At 36.5% G+C, this 19825-nt stretch overlaps 1 protein-coding gene across 8 annotated transcripts in view; it reads right to left on the bottom strand.

The window, feature by feature from the left end:
- Positions 1–19825, bottom strand: part of SOX5 (SRY-box transcription factor 5) — a 972837-nt gene that overhangs the window by 288603 nt on the left and 664409 nt on the right. For all 8 annotated transcript variants that reach the window (XM_070410551.1, XM_070410552.1, XM_070410553.1 and 5 more), the window contains one exon: positions 12510–12720. In XM_070410551.1, the coding sequence (XP_070266652.1) occupies positions 12510–12720 (211 nt within the window). The remainder of the gene's footprint in view (positions 1–12509; positions 12721–19825) is intronic.

Genomic DNA, 19825 nt, shown 5'->3' with positions numbered 1-19825 from the left:
TTTCTGTAACACTTAATGAAGTCAACAGTACAAGATAAACCGCTGTGATGGATAGCCCTTGAGAAGGAGATGACAGGGAACAAGTTTCACTTTAGTGTTGAAAAATGACAAGGTTTCAAACTCAGCCTACTGCACGCTCCAGTCAAAGCACTTATTCCTGGAGAAATAGGCTCTACAGCATTTGAGGGTGTCCTCTTGTCCTGACCTTTAAAAAAATAAACTCTTTTCTCTATCATCATTTTATGAGTGTCTATTTCCATACGCTGGTGCCTTTGAAAGGGTGCCTGGAGGTGAGACTTCAGCTGGCTACAGGAGAGAAACATTTTCTAGCGACAGGCTGCAAAGAGGAACATGTAGCCACAATGCATTAGGAGTAGCCTCCACCAGCCCGGGGAGTGTGAGGAACAAAACTTAAAAGGCCTCCATTGAAAAGTACCCTTGTTTGTCCTTCAGGGGAACAGCACTTACAAAGCCTCTTCAACATGTCAAAAGGACAGTCAGTCACTAAACAAAGCAACTCAAACCTGAGCCAATTAAAGCATCTTTAGGCTTTTCCCCTGATCCCTTCACTTTTTATTTTTCCCACCTCATCAAACCAGGTTTTAAAACAAGAGTGAATTTCAAAGTGAACTTCAATATTCTTAATTTAATGGAATGCTTTGGGAGTTTGAATTTAGGAAAGCCAATTTCCACCCTAATTCCCTGTAAAAAAAAAATAAAATAAATAAATAACAACAACCCCAAAACACAGGGTAATTAAAAAGTTGGCAAAATTAGGGGTAAGTTTGAATTTTTATTTCAACTTGCCGGCTAATGTAATATGGTTCAATTTAAGTTCTAAAGGGCTGACCAACAACAGACATTTAAATGATAAGAACAGGCATCATGATTTATAATGTAAACTCGAAACACGCAATGCCTGTAGGGATGTCCACAAGGCCAAACATCACGCACCAGGGGCCTGTTTTTCCACAGAAGAATTACATGTAATGTTGCAGCGGCCTGCAGATGGAAATATATTGCTCATATCATCTATTTGAAGGCCCCTAAAATAAGTCTTAAAACAAGGGGGGAAAGCTTTATGTCCATTTAGAGGAGCTAATGGTTCTATATGTCAACACATTTGTAACAAAATTTGAAAGGCCATTAACACATAATTATATCGGGGGGGAAGGCACAAGTAAAGTAACATAGAAGTGCAATCAACCAAATTGAATTATTTTCTGTAGATGTGACAGATGCAACCATCAAAAAGGTACATTATACAATTAAAAATACATATTTTACGTTTTAAGAGAGGATAATTCATAAGCAAAAAATATATACATTTTTGTTTCATAAACATCTAGCTATAAACTTAAAGATTGTCTAATTCATTCCTACAATGGTTCAAATGGAGTTAAGTGGAATTTTTTTAATATATTTTTATTGATTTCAGAGTGGAAGCGAGAGGGAGAAAGATATAGAAACATCAATGATGAGAGAGAATCATCGATTGGCTGCCTCCTGCAGGCCCCCTACTGGGGACCAAGTCCGCAACCAGGCATGTGCCCTTGACCAGAATCGAACCCAGGACCCTTCAGTCCGCAGGCTGACGCTCTGTCCACTGAGCAAAACCAGCTAGGGTGAAAGTGGAATTTTTTTTTATATTTACCACTGAGAATTTGTATTGGAACACATGATATCAGAGTGATATCCACTTTTCTTTTTCCACCTAAAAGAACAATTTTCCCTATTGTGTCTGCTGGAGAGAGCAGGAGCGAGAGAGATAAAATGAGGATGAAAATTCCAGCACTTTCTTCACCCAATAATAGTTCTATGGTCTACAGATGACACTGAAGGGTGATGGCTTAAGGTTGGCCACAATATACACTTTTCAACTCATTCCATTTTTTTTTATTTATTTATTTTTGCTTCTCACAAGAAGAGAAATAACTCTTTTTGTGAAGCCTGAACTAAAAACAATGAATTGTTGCCTGGCTCTGTGGCTCAGTTGGTTAGAGGGGCGTCCTGCACACCAAAGATGGTAGGTTCGATCCCTGGTCAGGGTGGCAACAGATTGCTGTTTCTTTCTCACATTGATGTTTCTCTCTCTCTCACCCTTCCTCTAAAATCAATGAACATATCCTCCAGGTGAGAATAAAAATATAAATTTAAAAAATAAATAAATAAAACCAATGAACTGTTTCATGTAAAAGTAACAATGAGTGAATTTGGTAATAGGTTGTGCCTTTATTGTAATTTAAAATCATAAGCAAAGATTTTTCTAAAGAAGTTCAGAAAAAGCAGTTCCTATTGTATAAATAATGATAAAGTCTAGTTTGTGTAGAAACAAAATTTCACAGAGAAATGCAGTTTCTCATACACGAGAAATAGATTCACCATGGCCGAGAGATTTTGGAGGTGTGGGTGTCACACTCTTAGAAGGAGGGATACCAACAGATACAGATGCTAAATAAAAGTCAAGCATATGTGGGAACTGGAAGGAGGTTCACACACACATACACACACAAGAATAATAAGAAAAAAATTGAAATGTCAAAAATGGCAAAGGGAAGTAAGAACAAATAGAACACATAAGAGAAAAACTAAAATGTTAGAAAAATATAAAACTTTGGGCCAAGGGAGCCCTCAATGACCTCAATTATATTTGTTCTCAGCACACTCTCACATTAGTGTAGAAATAAGACTATTACAAATCCACACCCAATGATAAACGCCTCAACTAGTTTTACATTGGTCACAATTTGCTATTTCATCTATATCAATTTAGAGAAATGTTCTTTCTTTTTCAAAGTTAATTCTTCAGCAAGAAACCTGCCTACCCAGGTTTTATTTAGGGAAATTTATATAAATAAACTTCAAAGCAACGACCTATTCCAGGTTTTTAAAGAATGTTGGGTTTGTTGTTGTTTCTGTTGTTGACTACAAGTCCTAAATTTCCAGAATTTTGCAGGTCTGAATGAGAATTTTTCAGTACATAAAAGCATCCTGGGAAAGCAGCACTGGAAACTATATCATGTTTCCGGCGTGCCTAAAATAACAATGTTTCCACCCAGCCAAGATGTGATCATGACAATAACTGGTACACGTCCAAGTTGGTTATAATTTATAAAGTACTTCCACATGCATTACCTCATTTGTTTCCTTCAACAACCCTCTGATGATAGTAGGGCAGTTGCCATTGCCAACCGAGGGCAGATATTCATTACATTAATGCAATTATTATAGCAACTTAAAGTAAAGTAAATATAATGTTTTTTTACAATGCAAATGATAAGGTTGATGCTTGGTTTTATGCAAATAGATCCTTATTAAAAATTAAAATATGCATTTCCCCAAAATGCTGCAAAATAGATAAAGTGACATTCCCAAATATTGTTAATAATTATTGCCTGGCCAGTGTTGCTCAGTGGTTGAACCCTTTTCCATGAACCAGGAGGCAATGGTTCCATTCCTGGTCAGGGCATATGCCTGGGTTGCAGGTTCCATCCCCAGTAGGGCACGTGACAGAGGCAGCTGATGAATGTTTCTCTCTCACTGATGTTTCTATCTCTCTATCCCTCTCCCTCTCTCTAAAAGCAAAAAGAATCTATTTTTAAAAAATAAAATAAATAAAGATTTTATAAGTTATTGCCTGAAAATTGATCAGAGACTAAACTATAAAGATGTTATATCACAATCACATAGTAATCAGTGGCAGAATCCAGACTAAACCCAAACATTGACTCATAGTGTAGTTAATCTTTTTCATTATGGGTTGATTTTAAGTTAAAATAAGAGCTATGGTCTATATCTCAAAATTGCACAAAAACACATATTGTCACCATTTTGCATCCAAGTTCTAGTATTTATAAGTCTTCTGGTGGAACTTGTGAATTTGGAAACTACCCTTGAAGTAACAAGTTACAGTCATTGGAAAACCATAAGGAAGAGCCAAAGTGTCACCCTAGCCCACCTAAGACAAACTTTGGGTGTGTTGGTGGGAATAGGCATTGTGTAGTAGCATATCCAACAATAAGCTATTCCCATCTTGAGCCAATCATAAGAAATAAGAACTCTCTCTGCCATGCCAGCTCTATATACCTACAAAAGGGTAGTAGTCTCCATTATGTTGAAGTGATATTAAATAACCAGTCATAGCTTTGAATTTTGGAAAAGGGTTCATAGACCAATCCAATTCACTGGAGGATAATTATTTTTTCTTGGCATAAATTTGCAGATAATTCCAACAAATTTTATTAGAAAAATATGCATTATTAGAATTATTTAAAAGATTAAGGTGAATGTAAACCTTTCAGTACGCAAGTGATTTAGTTTTGTATGCTGGACCTTACATTATCTAGTTTTGTGACCCAGTACAGCACTTTAACCTCCAAGTCACAGAATAAATGGAAAGTAATGATCTCAAAGAATTAATAATGATAGAGTATGCCTATGATAAGACGAAGGTTGGAGAAGACAGGATGAATGAAATAAAATAAGTTGGGAGCTTAAGGAAGAATCTGAGTAGAACATCAAGAAAAGAGGACAGTGAGATCAACCAAAGGACTTGTATGCATGCATATAAGCTTAACCAACAGACACAGACACCAGGGGGTGAGGGCATGAGTGGGGGGATAAGGATGCATATGTAATACTTTAATCAATAAAGAAGAAAAAAAGAAAAGAGGGCAGTAAAAACAGAAGTATACAAATGAAACCTAGTCAATTTTTAGAGGCATGTTAGAAAGGCAATAAAATGTAAATCAGTGGGCTGACTCTCACCTACCATTAACACAATCACCTACTATGTGCCAACCCCAGCAGAGAGGCACAGATAATTGAATGAAGAACTCTTCATTTCAACATTCACCTACTTACTACTGTGGATGTTAGAAGGTAAATAAGCAATGGAGATAATGTGGTAGGAACTAAGACATGAGTCCATGTAAGCAAAATTCTGACAAATCTGTTCAGAGGAGGTGTTGAATCATAAAAAGTTAATACAAATTCATTAGGTAGATAATACTGGGGAAGACACTTAGGGCAGAGGAAATGGCAAGTGAAATGGCAGAGTAATATTAAAATAGAGCGTTGAGAGAACTGCATACAATTTGACAAGATATCATGAGTATATGTGCCTTAGAGTGTGGTTGAAAAATAAGGTTAAAGGAAAAGAAAAAAGGTTGGGTCAGATTATATATGTTTTTGTCTTGAATGACAAGTGTTTTGTAGAGAATAATAATTTTGTTCTCATTTTAACTCCTCTATGTAACAAGAATATAAGCAAGTTACTGACCCTCAGTTTTTAAGATAGGAAGTAACAACTTCAGAGTTTTAGAGGATTAAAAGAGGTAGCCCGTGGCTGCGCTGTCTGTGGAGTAGCCCCTTCTCTGTCTCAGTACTTTAGTAATCAACTCACTTTCACTTTAAAATAATAAAAAAAGGAAGTAGCTCATATAACATTTGGCAGAAAAGCTATACATTTCTTAAGGTCTCTCATCTCCTTTCCCCACAACAGCAATGGGGCAACACTGAAACAGTTTAAACACCTATTCAACAAATATTTTGAACTAGAGGCCTGGTGCACAAAATTCGTGCACTGGAGGGGGGTGTCCCTCAGCCCAGTCTGCACCCTCTTCAATCTGGGACCCCATGGGATATGATCCCTGTGGGATTGGGCCTAAACCGGCAGTCGGAAATCCCTCTCAGAATCTGGGACTGCTGGCTCCCAACCGCTTGCCTGCCTGCCTGCCTGATCACCCTCTAACCACTCCTCTGCCAGCCCAATTGCCCCAACTGCCCTCCCCTGCAGGCCTGGTTGCCCCTAAATGCCCTCCTCTGCCAGCCATCTTGTGGTGGCCATTTTGTGCAAGGGTGTGATGGTCAATTTGCATATTACCTCTTTATTATATAGGATAGTTAGTGTGTGCACTATTCTCACCCATATGTAGTTTAATATAGGTGCAGAAACTGACAAATAAATAAAAAAATTATATTACAGAAAGTCAGGGTAACAATAGAGACAAGTAACAGTCCTTTAAAAGATGAAAAAAATTAATGCAGTGAGTGTAGATAACTCTTTCTAGCAACTAGACTTGGATAGATAAGGAACAGAATTACAGATACAAGGAATGGGACCAAGAAAAGATTAGTTTATTTGTCGTGTTTCTAGGAGGAAGAGATGTAAATGTGTCTATAAGCTGAAATAGTGACTCCAAAGAGTAATTAAAGGTAACATAAATGTAAATATAAAAAAATAAGAAGCCTGTTGGAAATTTTTATCTAAAATTTTTGACTCTATTTTAATTGAGATATCTAAAGTTCTTGTCAAGAAAGAATTATTTTCACCAGCACTGTTAATGAACCTAAGGTTTGCATGAAAATCAAGTTTAAAGTTGGAATCTGTACCTAAATTTAAATGTGGATGTATTTTTCGAGACCATCCCTAGCTATCTGGAACTTGAAATAAAGCAAATTTATAGATACCTGTCTATGTTATTAGCTAAATTAAGATATCTGGTTGTCTTAGATTTATTTTAATTTAACAAAGAGTAAAATATTCCTTAGCCCTAACCGGTTTGGCTCAGTGGGTAGAGCATCGGCCTGCAGACTGAAGGGTCCCAGGTTTGATTCTGGTCAAGGGCATGTACCAGTGGGGGATGTGCAAGAGGCAGCTGATGGATGTTTCTCTTTCACCATTGTTTCTAGCTCTCTATCCCTCTCCCTTCCTCTCTGTAAAAAATCAATAAAATATATATTTTTAAAAAATATTCTTAAAACTAAGAAGAGATGATGGCTTTATTTCTAAAAGATCAAGAAAAAAAGAATATAAAAATGCATGATGTGACTGAACAGGAAAACAATACGGCGCCTGGGCCTGTAGGATGTGAGTTGGATTCTCATTCTGGCTTTAACACCAACTTGCTGTAGGGCTCCCAGCATCTCTCTGCCTCAGTCTCTCAAAAATGAGGACACAGGCCGAAAGTGTGTCCACATTTCTTTCCATTCCTGAATTGCTGCTATTCCAGTGCTAATCTGCTCCCATTTTTCTAAAATAAGTTCTTATTAAGATATATTCTAAGTTGTTTGTTTTTTTAACAGTGAACTTCAAACTATTTGAGTTGAGCTGATTGTAAAACTTTTCTGGAAATGTGATCACCACTGAGGCAAAAGGACTTTTCTTTAGTAGCATATTATTGAATACGACTTCATTATTCATTATTTCGAAGGAATTTAGGTACACAGGTGCCAAAGAATAACATTAAACCATTACTGGTAAAATTCCTAATTGGAAGAAATGGTATAACTAGTAATTAAGGACGTGGATTCTAGTTTAAGGTTGACTTCATTTTAAATAATGACCCTGACAGTCACCCTGTGACATATTTAATCATTAGTTTCCTCATCTGTAAATGGAGATGATAAGAATCAGAATATTTAGTTCATGCGTATGGAGCTTCCTAAAATTGAAATAGCTATACATAGTAGCCCTGGTTATAAGGTTTATGTAAAGATTAAATAAAGTGTTTCATATAAATTACTTAATACTATAGTTAAAACATGATATGCATTGCATAAATGCTGCCCCCCTCAATATATAATTATTTATTTGCTATTTTATATAGGAATTATGTGTCCATTATTATAAAAACTCATGATAATTCTTAACTTCTAGGTCTAATAGTTAAAAAATCAACTAGGGAGAGATCAACCAAAGGACTTATATGCATGCATATAAGCCTAACCAATGGACACAGACACCAGGGGGGTGAGGGCATGAGTTGGGGGGTTTGGGGAGGAAGGGGAGATAAGAACACATATGTAATACCTTAATCAATAAAGAAAAAAATCAACTGATATAGCTGAGCTACTTTCAAGTATAACATAACCATATTGTAGCAGCCATATATTGTGAACTTGAATTTACTATGAACTTGGGCCTGTTCTATGTCAGTTAAGTGACACATTGGACAAATAAGACTCTTTAGCATTGGGTCATTTTGAGTAATGCCAGGCAAAAATTCAGATGCAGGAAAAAGACACAAACAAAAATACATCAACATCTATCCCCCCTATTTACAACTTTTAAAATATTTTGATTAATTGAAAAAATAAGCTAGCTGGAATTATAGAGCCTTCTTTTTTCCCAACCCGTCTGCAAATCTAATTTTCTTTCTAACCATTTCACCTCTGTGGCCTCCTTTTGTATGACACACTATTCTCCTGTAACTTCTGAATTTCTGTGAGTGTGCTGTTGGCAGGGATAAGGTCGGAAATAATACTGACTTTCTATTGAAATCTGTTCTCCCCACTCAATAAGAGGAAGCAAAGGCATGAATATGGCACCCTCATAATGATTTAGCTGCGCCTTAATGACTTAATGAAATTTTCATCACAACCTGCTGTTCATTTTAATGGCCTTTGAAAACAATGGAAAATATAGTTTGAGGGAAGAAAAGATTTTTTGTGTGTGTGTGGCATATATTAGTGAACTTATCATTTAGTTCCATTCAACCTATCTCTGCTCCCCTCATCCCCATATCACTGCTCTCACCAAAGAGTTATAAGGTTTAGTTGTGTGTTGAATATACATTTTGCAGCTCTTTTGTTAAGTTTATCCCTAAGGATTTTTTTTCTTTTGGTGCTGTCGGACCTCACAGAGCTACATACAGCTCATTTGTTTGTACCGTGCAGTGTCCCTGTTCTGATGCTCAAATGACGTCAGAGAGAGTGGAAGGGAGGGGGAGAGACAGATAGAGAGAAACATGGATGTGAGAGAGACACATTGATTGGTTGCCTCCCGCACCTGCAACTGAGGAGGCATGTGCCCTTGACCGGAATCGAACCTGTGACCCTGCAGTCCACAGGCCCAATCCAACCATACACTTTGATTAATGGTCTCTTTAACGCCAGAGCAACTTTCCACTTGCTGTTGAGACTTTTACACATATTTCCAGATATATTTCCCCATGTTACCTCCTTTCCAATAAAAAAATGCAAATTTGCTTCAATATCTTATTCCCTTTCTATGAACAATTTTCTGCTTGTTATTAATTTTTCTTGGTGATTAAGATCATCACTTTACTCAAATACGTGTTACTCCTTGATAAATCTCCCAATTGTCACAGTTATTAAGTAAAAATATGTGTTATGGAAAATATCTTTGTTAATAAGTGGAGACTAGTTACAGTTTTGTGTACTCAATATACAACTAAGAATCTTGGGTTCATATACATATATCTTAGTACTTCTGTATTTACACAGAAATTATCTGTGTGGAACTCAGGCTTTTAGATGTTTGCCATGTTCAATTTACATTCCAGTTTCCATAAAGACTATCTCTGCATTTTCTCAATATATTTATATTTTTCAAGAACAAGTCATATTTGAGCTCAGATTTTATTATATTTGTAGGGGGGGGAAGGACAAAAAAAAGGTGGGAAATACAATAATGAAAACTGTCTAATGTCCACATGCCATAGTGATGTTTTTTTGTGTCACCTCTTCCTTCTGCAGGTGCTCTCTCTCTATTCTCTTTTGCCTGTGTAGCTATTACTACATATTACCCCTTTTTTCCCAATTCCCAACACCCCTGAATATCTCCTACTACACAAATTGGGGAGCACTGTCTCCTGCCCTTTTTCCTATTATGAGTGACTCATTTGGCTTTGCCATATCATTTGCTTCCAAATTAAAAGAAGCCAACATGGCATACTCAGGGAATACCAAGGTCTTATTCCAAATCGCCAGATAGGGCATCATCTAAAGATAAACCCCAAAACTACTTTGTAATACAATACATTCCGCAGCCTCACTGGTTCTGCCCAGGCCTTCGCCCTGGACCAGAAAAACATCTCAAACAAATATTAAAAATTTACATATGAGAGAAATACTTCTGAACTCATTCTAGGAAACCTGTATTATCCTAATATCAAAATCAGATAAATGTATTTCATGAAAAACTACAGACATGGAACAGAGAATACACAAGGCGAGTTTGCAGCATCTTATAGTTCCAGATAGTGAAGAAGTGCTCAAAAAAATATACCCACAATCCTGGTTGTATGTCAAAGTATCTTAGAAGACAATGAAAAGTGCTTCCAATAGCCAAAGCTGAATAATTTGGGCAACAAAATAAAGCAGAAATGGATTATAACTCAAAGTATATAGTAAATATCCACAAGCCCATACTTCTATAAATAAAAAAACTGAATAAAATTAGTAAATGATTGAGAGGAGATAAATCTTTGATGGAGAAGAATTCCAAATAAATTATGTAGATGCCCCGCTCTAAAGAGGGGGAGCAAAGCTCCCTACTCCTGAAATGTGGGTTGCACAGAGCATCTTCCTTCCAGAGGATGGTTTGGAAAGGGGCCAGGGAGACTCTATAGTGGAGAAACCTGACAAACACCATATCAGCCAGTTGGTCAAGGTCATTGTCAACATTCATAAGTTACATAGAAAATATGTACCCTTGATATGAAGTACTTTTTAATAGTACTCTATTGCTATGTTCTTCCTCCAGTAACCATAACCCCAGTTTAATTAAGAGAAAAATCAGCAGGTAAATTCCAATAGAAGTGCCTTCCAAAATATACCTGAATAGTATTCCTCAAAACGTTTAAGTTATCAATCACAGGAACAGTCTGAGAAACTGCGATAGCCAAAAACAAGCCCAAAGAGGCATGCCAACCAAACGTAATGTGTTATCTTTGAAAACCTCATAGAACAGAGAACGCACACTTGGTGAAAATAAAGACATCTGAATAAAGTGTGGGCTTTAGTTAATACTGTATCACAATGTAAAAGAGGAAAAATAATTTTAAACACAAAAAGTTCAAGCAAAATGAACAGAATATGTAAACAATGATAAAGAACTACCTCATCCTTAGGTTAAGGTTAAGAGACGTAATATGGAAAAGCTACACGTTTCTTCCTTTTAATTTTTCTTTTTCTTAAAAAACAATTCTTATAGTAAGACAAGTGTTTTTAATATCAGAAAAAAAGAATTCCAACAAAAGTCATCTGGGTCCTCCTCAAAACTGCATTTTCATCTCCAGGCAGACGGAAGCCAAAAAGTCTTTGACTAGATTATCTCTAAAATCCCTTCCAACTGTAAGATCATGTGAATTACATAAATTTTAACTAAAATCCATGTCCCAACTATGCGTCTGGTAGGGACCCAGACATTTTAATTAAAACATGACTCCCAAATATACTGGTTAACATACATTTTGTGTCAGATATACTCATAATTTACCAGTTTCCCAACAACAGACTAGAAATGAGTCTAACTCAGTGTTATGTAGTACAAATGCAGACTATTTTTTTGTATAAAGTGTGTCTTTTTATGTCCCTGGGTTTTGTTTGTTTGTTTTAACTTTCCACCTGCCTCTGAAATAGGAGTCTTGTTCTTATGTGCAATGTGGTATCCATGCTTTGGATGGACATAGGTTTAAATAGGATTTAGTAAATATCTGTAACATAAAGGATGACTATCAGTAATACACAAATGATCAAACTTGCATCAGTTGTTTTATTAGTTTGTTTGCTTTAATTTTAAGATTAGTCCATGTGCATATCACCTATCTTAACTAATAAAGAGATTTTAGAAGATGAAATCTTAAAAGCAAAGCGTCCTATAAAGTTGAACTAATGGAAAGTTCGGGATAGCTAATGGAGTTAGAGAATCACTACTTTTCAAATATATAATAGGCCTAGCCATATTAATTGTGGACCATATAAGAAATAGTCCTAATTATCAAGGTAGTATAAGATGCATTAATAAGTAAAGGTTATAAAATATAACAAAGTTGCAAAATGTCCTCTTAGGCTCTGCTGCTACATTCTATTTTTTTTTTAGAACAATGAGACATTTTTATTAGCAGTTCTAATTTAATATTGTATTAGTGTTTCAATTAACTAATGTGAAGTCATACAACACATTTAATAAATAATGATTGATTACTAGGATCACCTGCATATATTATTGGCAATTCACTACTCATTCTGTCTTGCAATTCAAGACTCCTTGACCAAGGAGAGTAAAAGAGGAATGGATGCATATTGATCCGTCGCTTGCTGGACAAAATACTCAAGGTCTAGGCCAAATGGAGGTATGTGTATAATCGCACCTTGAGAACACAGAGGAGAGCACTCCAGGTACAAAGTGCTCTTTCCCTGCTACTAGCAGGGGAGCCCCTCCTGGCTAGAGCTACTCCCCATTCACCTTGTAACTCCAGCCTCACACATAATAGACCCTTAAAACACCACGATCCATCCTTAAAACTGTTTTACTCAACTGTAACTTATCCATGAGTGAAAATAAGACATCGCAGCAGACATTAATGATAAAAACATTGGAATAGCCATATTTAAATGTTTCTGAAAGAAATAGTACCCATCTTTGTAGCATTAGGTTCCTATTTTGTCCAATTGCACTTAGAGTAAGTCAAAAAACGGAACTAGAGGGTGAAATTAAATTATTCAAATAAAGAGATGGCAACAACTTTCCCAACCTTTACCTTCTGGCTCATTTTTGATGAGCTCTTCCATTTTCCTCTGCTTCAAGGTGTCCACAACATCAGCCAGGCTGCCTTTGCGCCGCTCCGGAGTTCCCAGGGCTGTACTAGACAAGGACTCGCCACTCTGTCGCCCACCTTCTTCTGTCTTCTGAGGTGAGGTAGATGAGTTGTGTGGGGCAAATGAAGACATAACTTTATTGCCATCGACTTCCTGAAAGAGAAAGCAAGAAAAATTTTGTCTGAAGTCCAATAAGATTATTTTTTTAATGATTATGTAGCTTGAAATATTAAGAAGTGGAATGTCACTCTGCAAAGGAAATTTCGAAAAAGAATACATTAACTTTACAGGCTAGTGATCAAGTCAAAGACCAACTCATCAGAGTAATAAAAATCTGAAGATTCTGCCCCTTAGACTGGGTATATTGATTAGATTTTTTTATGTTTCTGCTTTTGTTTGAAAGTCTTAGATTTACCTAGGAATATCAAATGTGGCGGCCATCTATATTTAACTTCCTCATGACACTGTAAAGCTTAAACAAATCACAGTATACAGACTTGAATGTCTTTCGTTTTAAGTAGCCACCTCTTCTTGATGGCACTCTCAATTAAAGTGAGGTCCTCTTTTGGTTCTCCACCTCCCTCTTATTCTTTAAAGAAAGCATCATCCAACAGGTCATTTTGACATAAGATAGTAATACTGCAAGTTTATTTCTGCTTATGCTGAAGATATTTCCAGTTGCATTTGCTACCTCAAACATTGTTTCTGTCAATACTCTGTGTGATCTGGTACTTAAGCCTCATTTGCCTTACAAAGTAAAGTTTCTTGCAGGCTTTACCTCTTCATAATTGTGCATTTGTATAAAAATAATTTATTCTATAATTCTACAATTTAAACAAATTCGGGGCGTTCCTTTTGTCATTATTTCTCCCACAATTTCTAGCACAAATCTGAAAATCTGTATAATATTTGGAGTATACTTTGTATAAAAAGTTCTAAATTGATTTTTCAGACAGTGTCAAGATGAGTAATATTAGAATGATAAAGAAAAACTATTTTTTTTTTTACTTAAAGGTTTTTCTTACTTCCATAATCCTTTGACTCCCCCCCAAAGCAGAGCTCTTCTTAAAAATAAAAGACAGAACTCATGGACATGGACAACAATGTGGTGATTTCAGGGGTTGTAGAGGGGTTGGGGGGAAGCAGAGGGGAGGTGGGACAGGGCATAGCGGAATAAACGGTGGTAGAAAAAAATTAAATTAAAAAATGTCTATATCCTAAGGTCTTTGAGGAAGTTAGTTTTCCCCTAAGTATATTTCTGACTTCCACATTATTAAAAGTTTCAATTAAAGTATATTTGAGTGTGTGCATATTTAATATTCAGAATAGATTATATCTGTGTTTACACATTTCTTCTCTATTTAAGACATACTAATAAATTAGGTTGATCCCAGAAAAGTGACAAATCACACTGATTTGATATCTCATGTTTTAAGGCTAATACTAACATTTTTTAGTAACTTAAAAGTATAGAAATACTAAAAAATAGATGAAAATGAAATGTCAGCACAAAGATGATCATAATCTGTTCCTATGATTTTTTTCTTAATGAGTTTAAAGATATCAGCTCTTGCGCTTACTGGTTTGGGTCAGTGGATAAAGCATCGGCCTGCGGAAGGTTTGATTCCAGTCAAGGGCATGTACCTTGGTTGCGGGCACATCCCCAGTGTGGGTGTGCAGGAGGCACCCGATCAAAGTTTCTCTCTCATCGATGTTTCTAACTCTCTATCCCTCTCCCTTCCTCTCTGTAAAAAATCAATAAAAATATATTTAAAAAATAAAAAATAAAGATATCAGCTCTGGCAAAAACATCAGTTTTTTGGGTAGGACAAAGAAAATGGGGAAAAAGAAGTTAAAAAAGTTTTTTAAAAGTTTGCTAATAAAGTCTTTGAAATTATAATTCTAAACTCCAATTCTTACAAATAGTACAGAATACGTCTCTGATAATTACTATGTCTTGAATGAATAGTCTATAGATAATACTTTCATGGATGACTCTTAACTTCTAATGGACTTGGATTTCGAAATCAATATGCATAAGGTAATAATGACAAGCCCCTGCAGGTTAAGTGAAGGTACACTTCTGGATTATTTATTTAAAACCAACACATAAATACAAGCAAATGTATAAATACGCATACACACTCACACACACACACACACACACACACACACACACAGCAATCACAAATTCATTCAGTAAAAACTAAGGCATGTTTTTTATGAAGGGCCCATCAAACATATTAGCTCAGTTTAGTTTGCAAACCAGAACACAGAAAAACCTCTACATTAATTTCTTACAGATATTTCTTCTCATTTACTTCAAGGGTCAAAGGCAGAAGCACCCCAGTTTTAGCTTCACTCTGAACATTTCAATTTTATTCTGTTTTCATATTATCTGATGGCAAACACTACAAACAAGAACTCAGCAGCCGAACTTCACTTGCCATAATGCAAAGTCACACACATCTTTCTATAGCATCATCAGTAGAGAAAAGGACACCCAAACGGTAGGCAATTAAGTCCATTAAAATGTCAGAGCATAGTTCAAATGAATTCAAAATAAAATAATTTCCCCTTTTGCATGTCTCTAATTCTCTACACCTTGCAGAGTGGGAGGGCATATTTTAAAGAGTAAAACATACTTCACAATTACTCTAAACTCAATTATCCCCCAGTATAAAAATAAGTAAATTAATTAAGCATTACTGCTATTTCACGCAGAAATATTTATCTTATCGCTATTTCACCTGTCTGATTACATTTCAGCCTCTGGCACTGTTAATCCCTTTAACAGTTTTATGTAGTTAGCAGATGTTTCAGTGTGAGGCTCCATTGTTCATTAGCATGGTGAATAGCTTGTGAAGGAGTGTTGGCCCAGTCTTCAGTCAAGAAAGGCCTCATTTTTTCCAGTTTCTTCCCTGGGATTGCATTCACCATACCTGAAATAATGCCTGCATGTTTCTCTTCACTTTCCTGGCAGGTGAACATCGGGGGAGTTTATTAACAATGGCATTAGTGGTGCAGACCCACAATATATATTCACCCAAGTTTTATGAACTCTAAGGACAATCCTCAGTATTTTGCAGAAGAAATCTTAGAAATATTATATATTATTTCTGAAGTCAACGGATAAAAAAGGATTATAAACTTTCTGGTGTTGCTGTTTTTTGTTAATCCTCACCCAAGGATATCTTTTCCATTGATTTAGAGAGAGTAAAAGGGAGGGGGAGAGACAGAGAGAGAGAAACATCAATGTGAGAGAGACACAGGATTAGTTGCCTCCGACACACACCCCAACCACGGTTGGGGGATTGAGCTTGACCAGAATTGAACCCAGGACCCTTCAGTCCGCAGACCAGTCAGTGCTCTATCCACTGAGCAAAACCATGGATTATTGGTTAAGAAGCTCTGACCTAAATGTATACGTCTTCACAGAAAGTAATATAAACCCATCAATATATACAAATTACACAATTTTTAAATGATCATTTATTTGCAAAAAGAGTTTCGACCTATGACATTATTGACATTTTATTAAGATAAACTTAGTTAAAGGTATATATTTCAATAATTTATACTGTTTACTGTTCCCAAGGTAAACATTGAGAAAGAGGTCAATATTTTAATTACACTTAAAGAATAATAAACACATTGAAGAAAAACATTACTTTATTAATGGCAATTGTTTTCTGATTCAGCAATCACCTTGTGATAAACATATATAAATTTGAAATGGAATGCAGAACAAATTGCCATCTTTTATAAGGAATGTTATCATTTTGACAATTATACCAGCTCAAATTTCAAATACAAATTTTCCGGAAAGAAAAACATATGAAGGATATGAGCCAAAAACCAACACTTAAAATGTTGAATAGAGTCGTTCTTTGGTTAATATGGTCAATATTCTAGGAACAGGATATGGTCAGTTCCCTAGTCCTATAAAACAAAATCAGCACCTATAGACAGATCTCTGAAGGGTGCCTGTTATACTTGTGTTAACTGCTGGTATTAAAGCCATCCAACTTAAAATCTTTTCTAAATGTTTGCCTAAACAAGAGCTGCCTAATGTGTAGTTAGGTTCAGCAATTCAAAAAACAGAAATCGTTAGACACAGTTTTATTTGGCAATTTCCATAGCCATCTATAGAGACAGAGCTTATCACAACTGGTCCCCATTTTATGTTGGAAAAAGCCACTAATGAATCTTTTTAATCTTATTGAGTTTTATAAGATCAACAATTCTTAGTGTTTGAACAACTACAAGGTAAACTAATTGAGATTCCAGATATTAGATGAGTGGTTTACATATCTATCTAGGGATGGCATTAGCAAGGGATGGTTATGAATGGTTTTTAAAGTTCCCTGGGGTTTGAGACAATCAAATGCTAAGGTAGGGTGCACTTGACCTACTCTACATGGTGTGCTAGCTAGTTACAAGAAACCAAAGTCAGTTTTTATGGAACCCTTATATTTTATACTAGAGGTCCAGTGTATGGATTCATGCACTGGAGGGGTCCCTCAGCCTGGCCCTGTGGGGACTGAGCCAAAACCGGCTCTCCGACATCCCCCAAGGGGTCCTGGATTGCAAGATGGTGGTTCTTGGGTGACACACCCCGGAATCGGGCTCCCTCCTCTCTGGTTCAGGGTGCGTCACCTAAGAACCGCAGCTGCCAAGTCACTGCAGCTCAGCAGCTCAAAGCCTAAAAATACAGAATATTTTAAAGATTCCTCTGCTATGCAATAGGATAAAAATTTAGCAACTGTCTAACTTGATTTGTAGTTTGTTTGTTTTTTTTGCCAAGCACTGAGAAGAAATGTTAACTCAGGTCATACTTAATTATTGATAAGAAAAGTAAGTGAATATTTAAAAGTACATTATTTCTTCAAATGCATTCACATGGCACTCAACAACAACAACAAAAAAGACAGGTGATTTGTACAGGTCTGATTTTCAAATGGTGGTCTGCCAAGCAGTATCATTACCCAAATTTTATACAGTTTTCTCAGACCTCACCCCAGACTTACTGAATAAGAAAATCAGAGGATATGGCACGGCATTGTGATGTACAAGGCCTTCCAAGGGGAGACTGATACACTGATGAAGTTTGAGAACTAGGTATAGGAAAAACTGAAAGAGTTAAAGAAGAAAAAGAGGGAGATGACTAAAAGCTTCAGTGGTGCAGAAAAGTGTCATAAAAGTGATGGGAGTTCATTGATTTGAGAAGAGAACTAAAAGGAAGGAGAAGAAGTGGAGGATTGGGAAGAGAGAGAAGAGTTACCAAACATGCAGAAGAAATGACCAACACATGTTGGTGGGGAAATTATATTATCTTAATTGTTTTAACATCCATGTTGGCAAATGTGGAGATAGGTTTATGTTTACTGATTTTCTTACAACTCTATAGATTAGAGAATCTAAGATTTATGGCAAAATTGCATTATGGACAGAGACTGTTTTCAGAAATGTATTAAAAAGTTGGTTTGTTTATTAATAGTTTAATCTCATTTAGGAGGTTAATATAAAAGAATAGCAAGTTTCCACTGCCTTTTTAAATCAATATAATATTTGCCACCAAATTTAATTCCAGTGAGTGGAACAAAAATTAAAGGCAAATTTTCTCATTCAATAAGGGATTGTGCAAATAGAAAAAAAAAACAGTTTTGGATGCTACATGGGCAGAGGAGTCTAATGGTTGTTTTTACAGAATCACATTTACTAAGAATCTCAGAAATACTACATTCAAGAATAAAATGTATGTTTTCATGCACTCTCCAAACACCTTAATGAACAAAAATAGCCTTTAGAGAATTCTAACACATTAGCCAATAGAAACTGTAAAAACAAAAAATAACAGTGTGTGCTGGGACAGCCTCATTATCTTCCTGCTGATGATGTGAGCACCATCTTACTGATGTTTAAACATCAGGCAAATACACTTTAAGGCAAGTCATGATCTCTTTCCTGAGAACTCAAATGTCAACCATAAGATGTTTCTAAACAAAAATGAGATTATACATCAAGACACTTCCATTTACCACTAGCACTGTGGATTGCATAATAATATTTAAGAAATAAAGGGAATATTTATTATAACTAGCCATTAATTATATATAATACTTCATCTATCATTTTCCTAAGAAGCCTCCAGAATATTCTTACTGTGGTTGTCAAGAAACTTGACTAAATACTAACTCTGAGTCAGAAGGAAGATAAGAAAAAATTGAGGAATTTCTCATATTATGATCTGTTTGGATAATGACTTCTTTTTATCCCACAGAGCAATGAGCTCAGTTTCTTATACAGAGTAGACAATCAGTAAAGCTAAAAAGCTAACTGCTTGCTAACATGACCTATAATTAAGAACTGACTAAATGTTCCGTGATAAGTGAAATATATTGTAATTCCCATGCAGTAAACATGATGTCAGCAAAGCAAAACAAAGCAGTGATGAAGTAAGCTGGAAGCAGGAGTATGCTTGAGTTCAATCCCTTTATTTTTTTTTATTTTTATTTTTTTTATATTTTATTGATTTCTTACAGAGAGGAAGGGAGAGAGATAGAGAGCTAGAAACATCGATGAGAGAGAAACATCGATCAGCTGCCTCCTGCACACCTCCTACTGGGGATGTGCCCGCAACCCAGGTACATGCCCTTGACCGGAATCGAACCTGGGACCTTTCAGTCCTCAGGCCGACGCTCTATCCACTGAGCCAAACCGGTTTTGGCTCAATCCCTTTATTAACTATACAACTTGGACAAGTTATCTATACTCCCCAAACTTCAGTTTCCTCATCTATAAAATCCTATATAATAAAAGGCTAATATGCAAATAGACTGAACAGTGGAACAACAGACAACCCGTCGCTATGACGTGTGCTGACCACCAGGGGGTGCACGCGGAACATGGAGGGTGTCAGCAGCAGGTGGCAGAGTGTGGAACATGGCCAGTGTTGGCCATGGCAGGATGGTGGAGCAGGTGAGCAGGGACACCAGACCAAGGCAGGGCGCCCGTCACTGTCATCAAGGTGAGCCTCTGGTGGTTACTGAAAATTCTTGGTCCAGCACGCTGCAGTCCCACCTGGTGCTCACAACTGCTCGGTGCCATCAGCAGGTGCTGCCAGCCCCAATAGCCCCTCAGGGCTTCTCCACCTTTCCATGCTCCTGAGGGGCAATCGGGGCCAGCAGCCACTGCTTGCACCCACTGCTGGCGCCTGGCACCGGTCCTGATCACTTGGCACTGTCAGTGGGTGCGA

This window comes from Myotis yumanensis, unplaced genomic scaffold (genome assembly GCF_028538775.1).
Source record: "Myotis yumanensis isolate MYYU_CA2020_CCGP unplaced genomic scaffold, mMyoYum1.0.hap1 SCAF_3, whole genome shotgun sequence".
Classification (NCBI taxonomy): domain Eukaryota; kingdom Metazoa; phylum Chordata; class Mammalia; order Chiroptera; family Vespertilionidae; genus Myotis; species Myotis yumanensis.
Note: the sequence above shows the minus strand (reverse complement) of the source record. Positions and strands in the feature narration are given on the sequence as shown.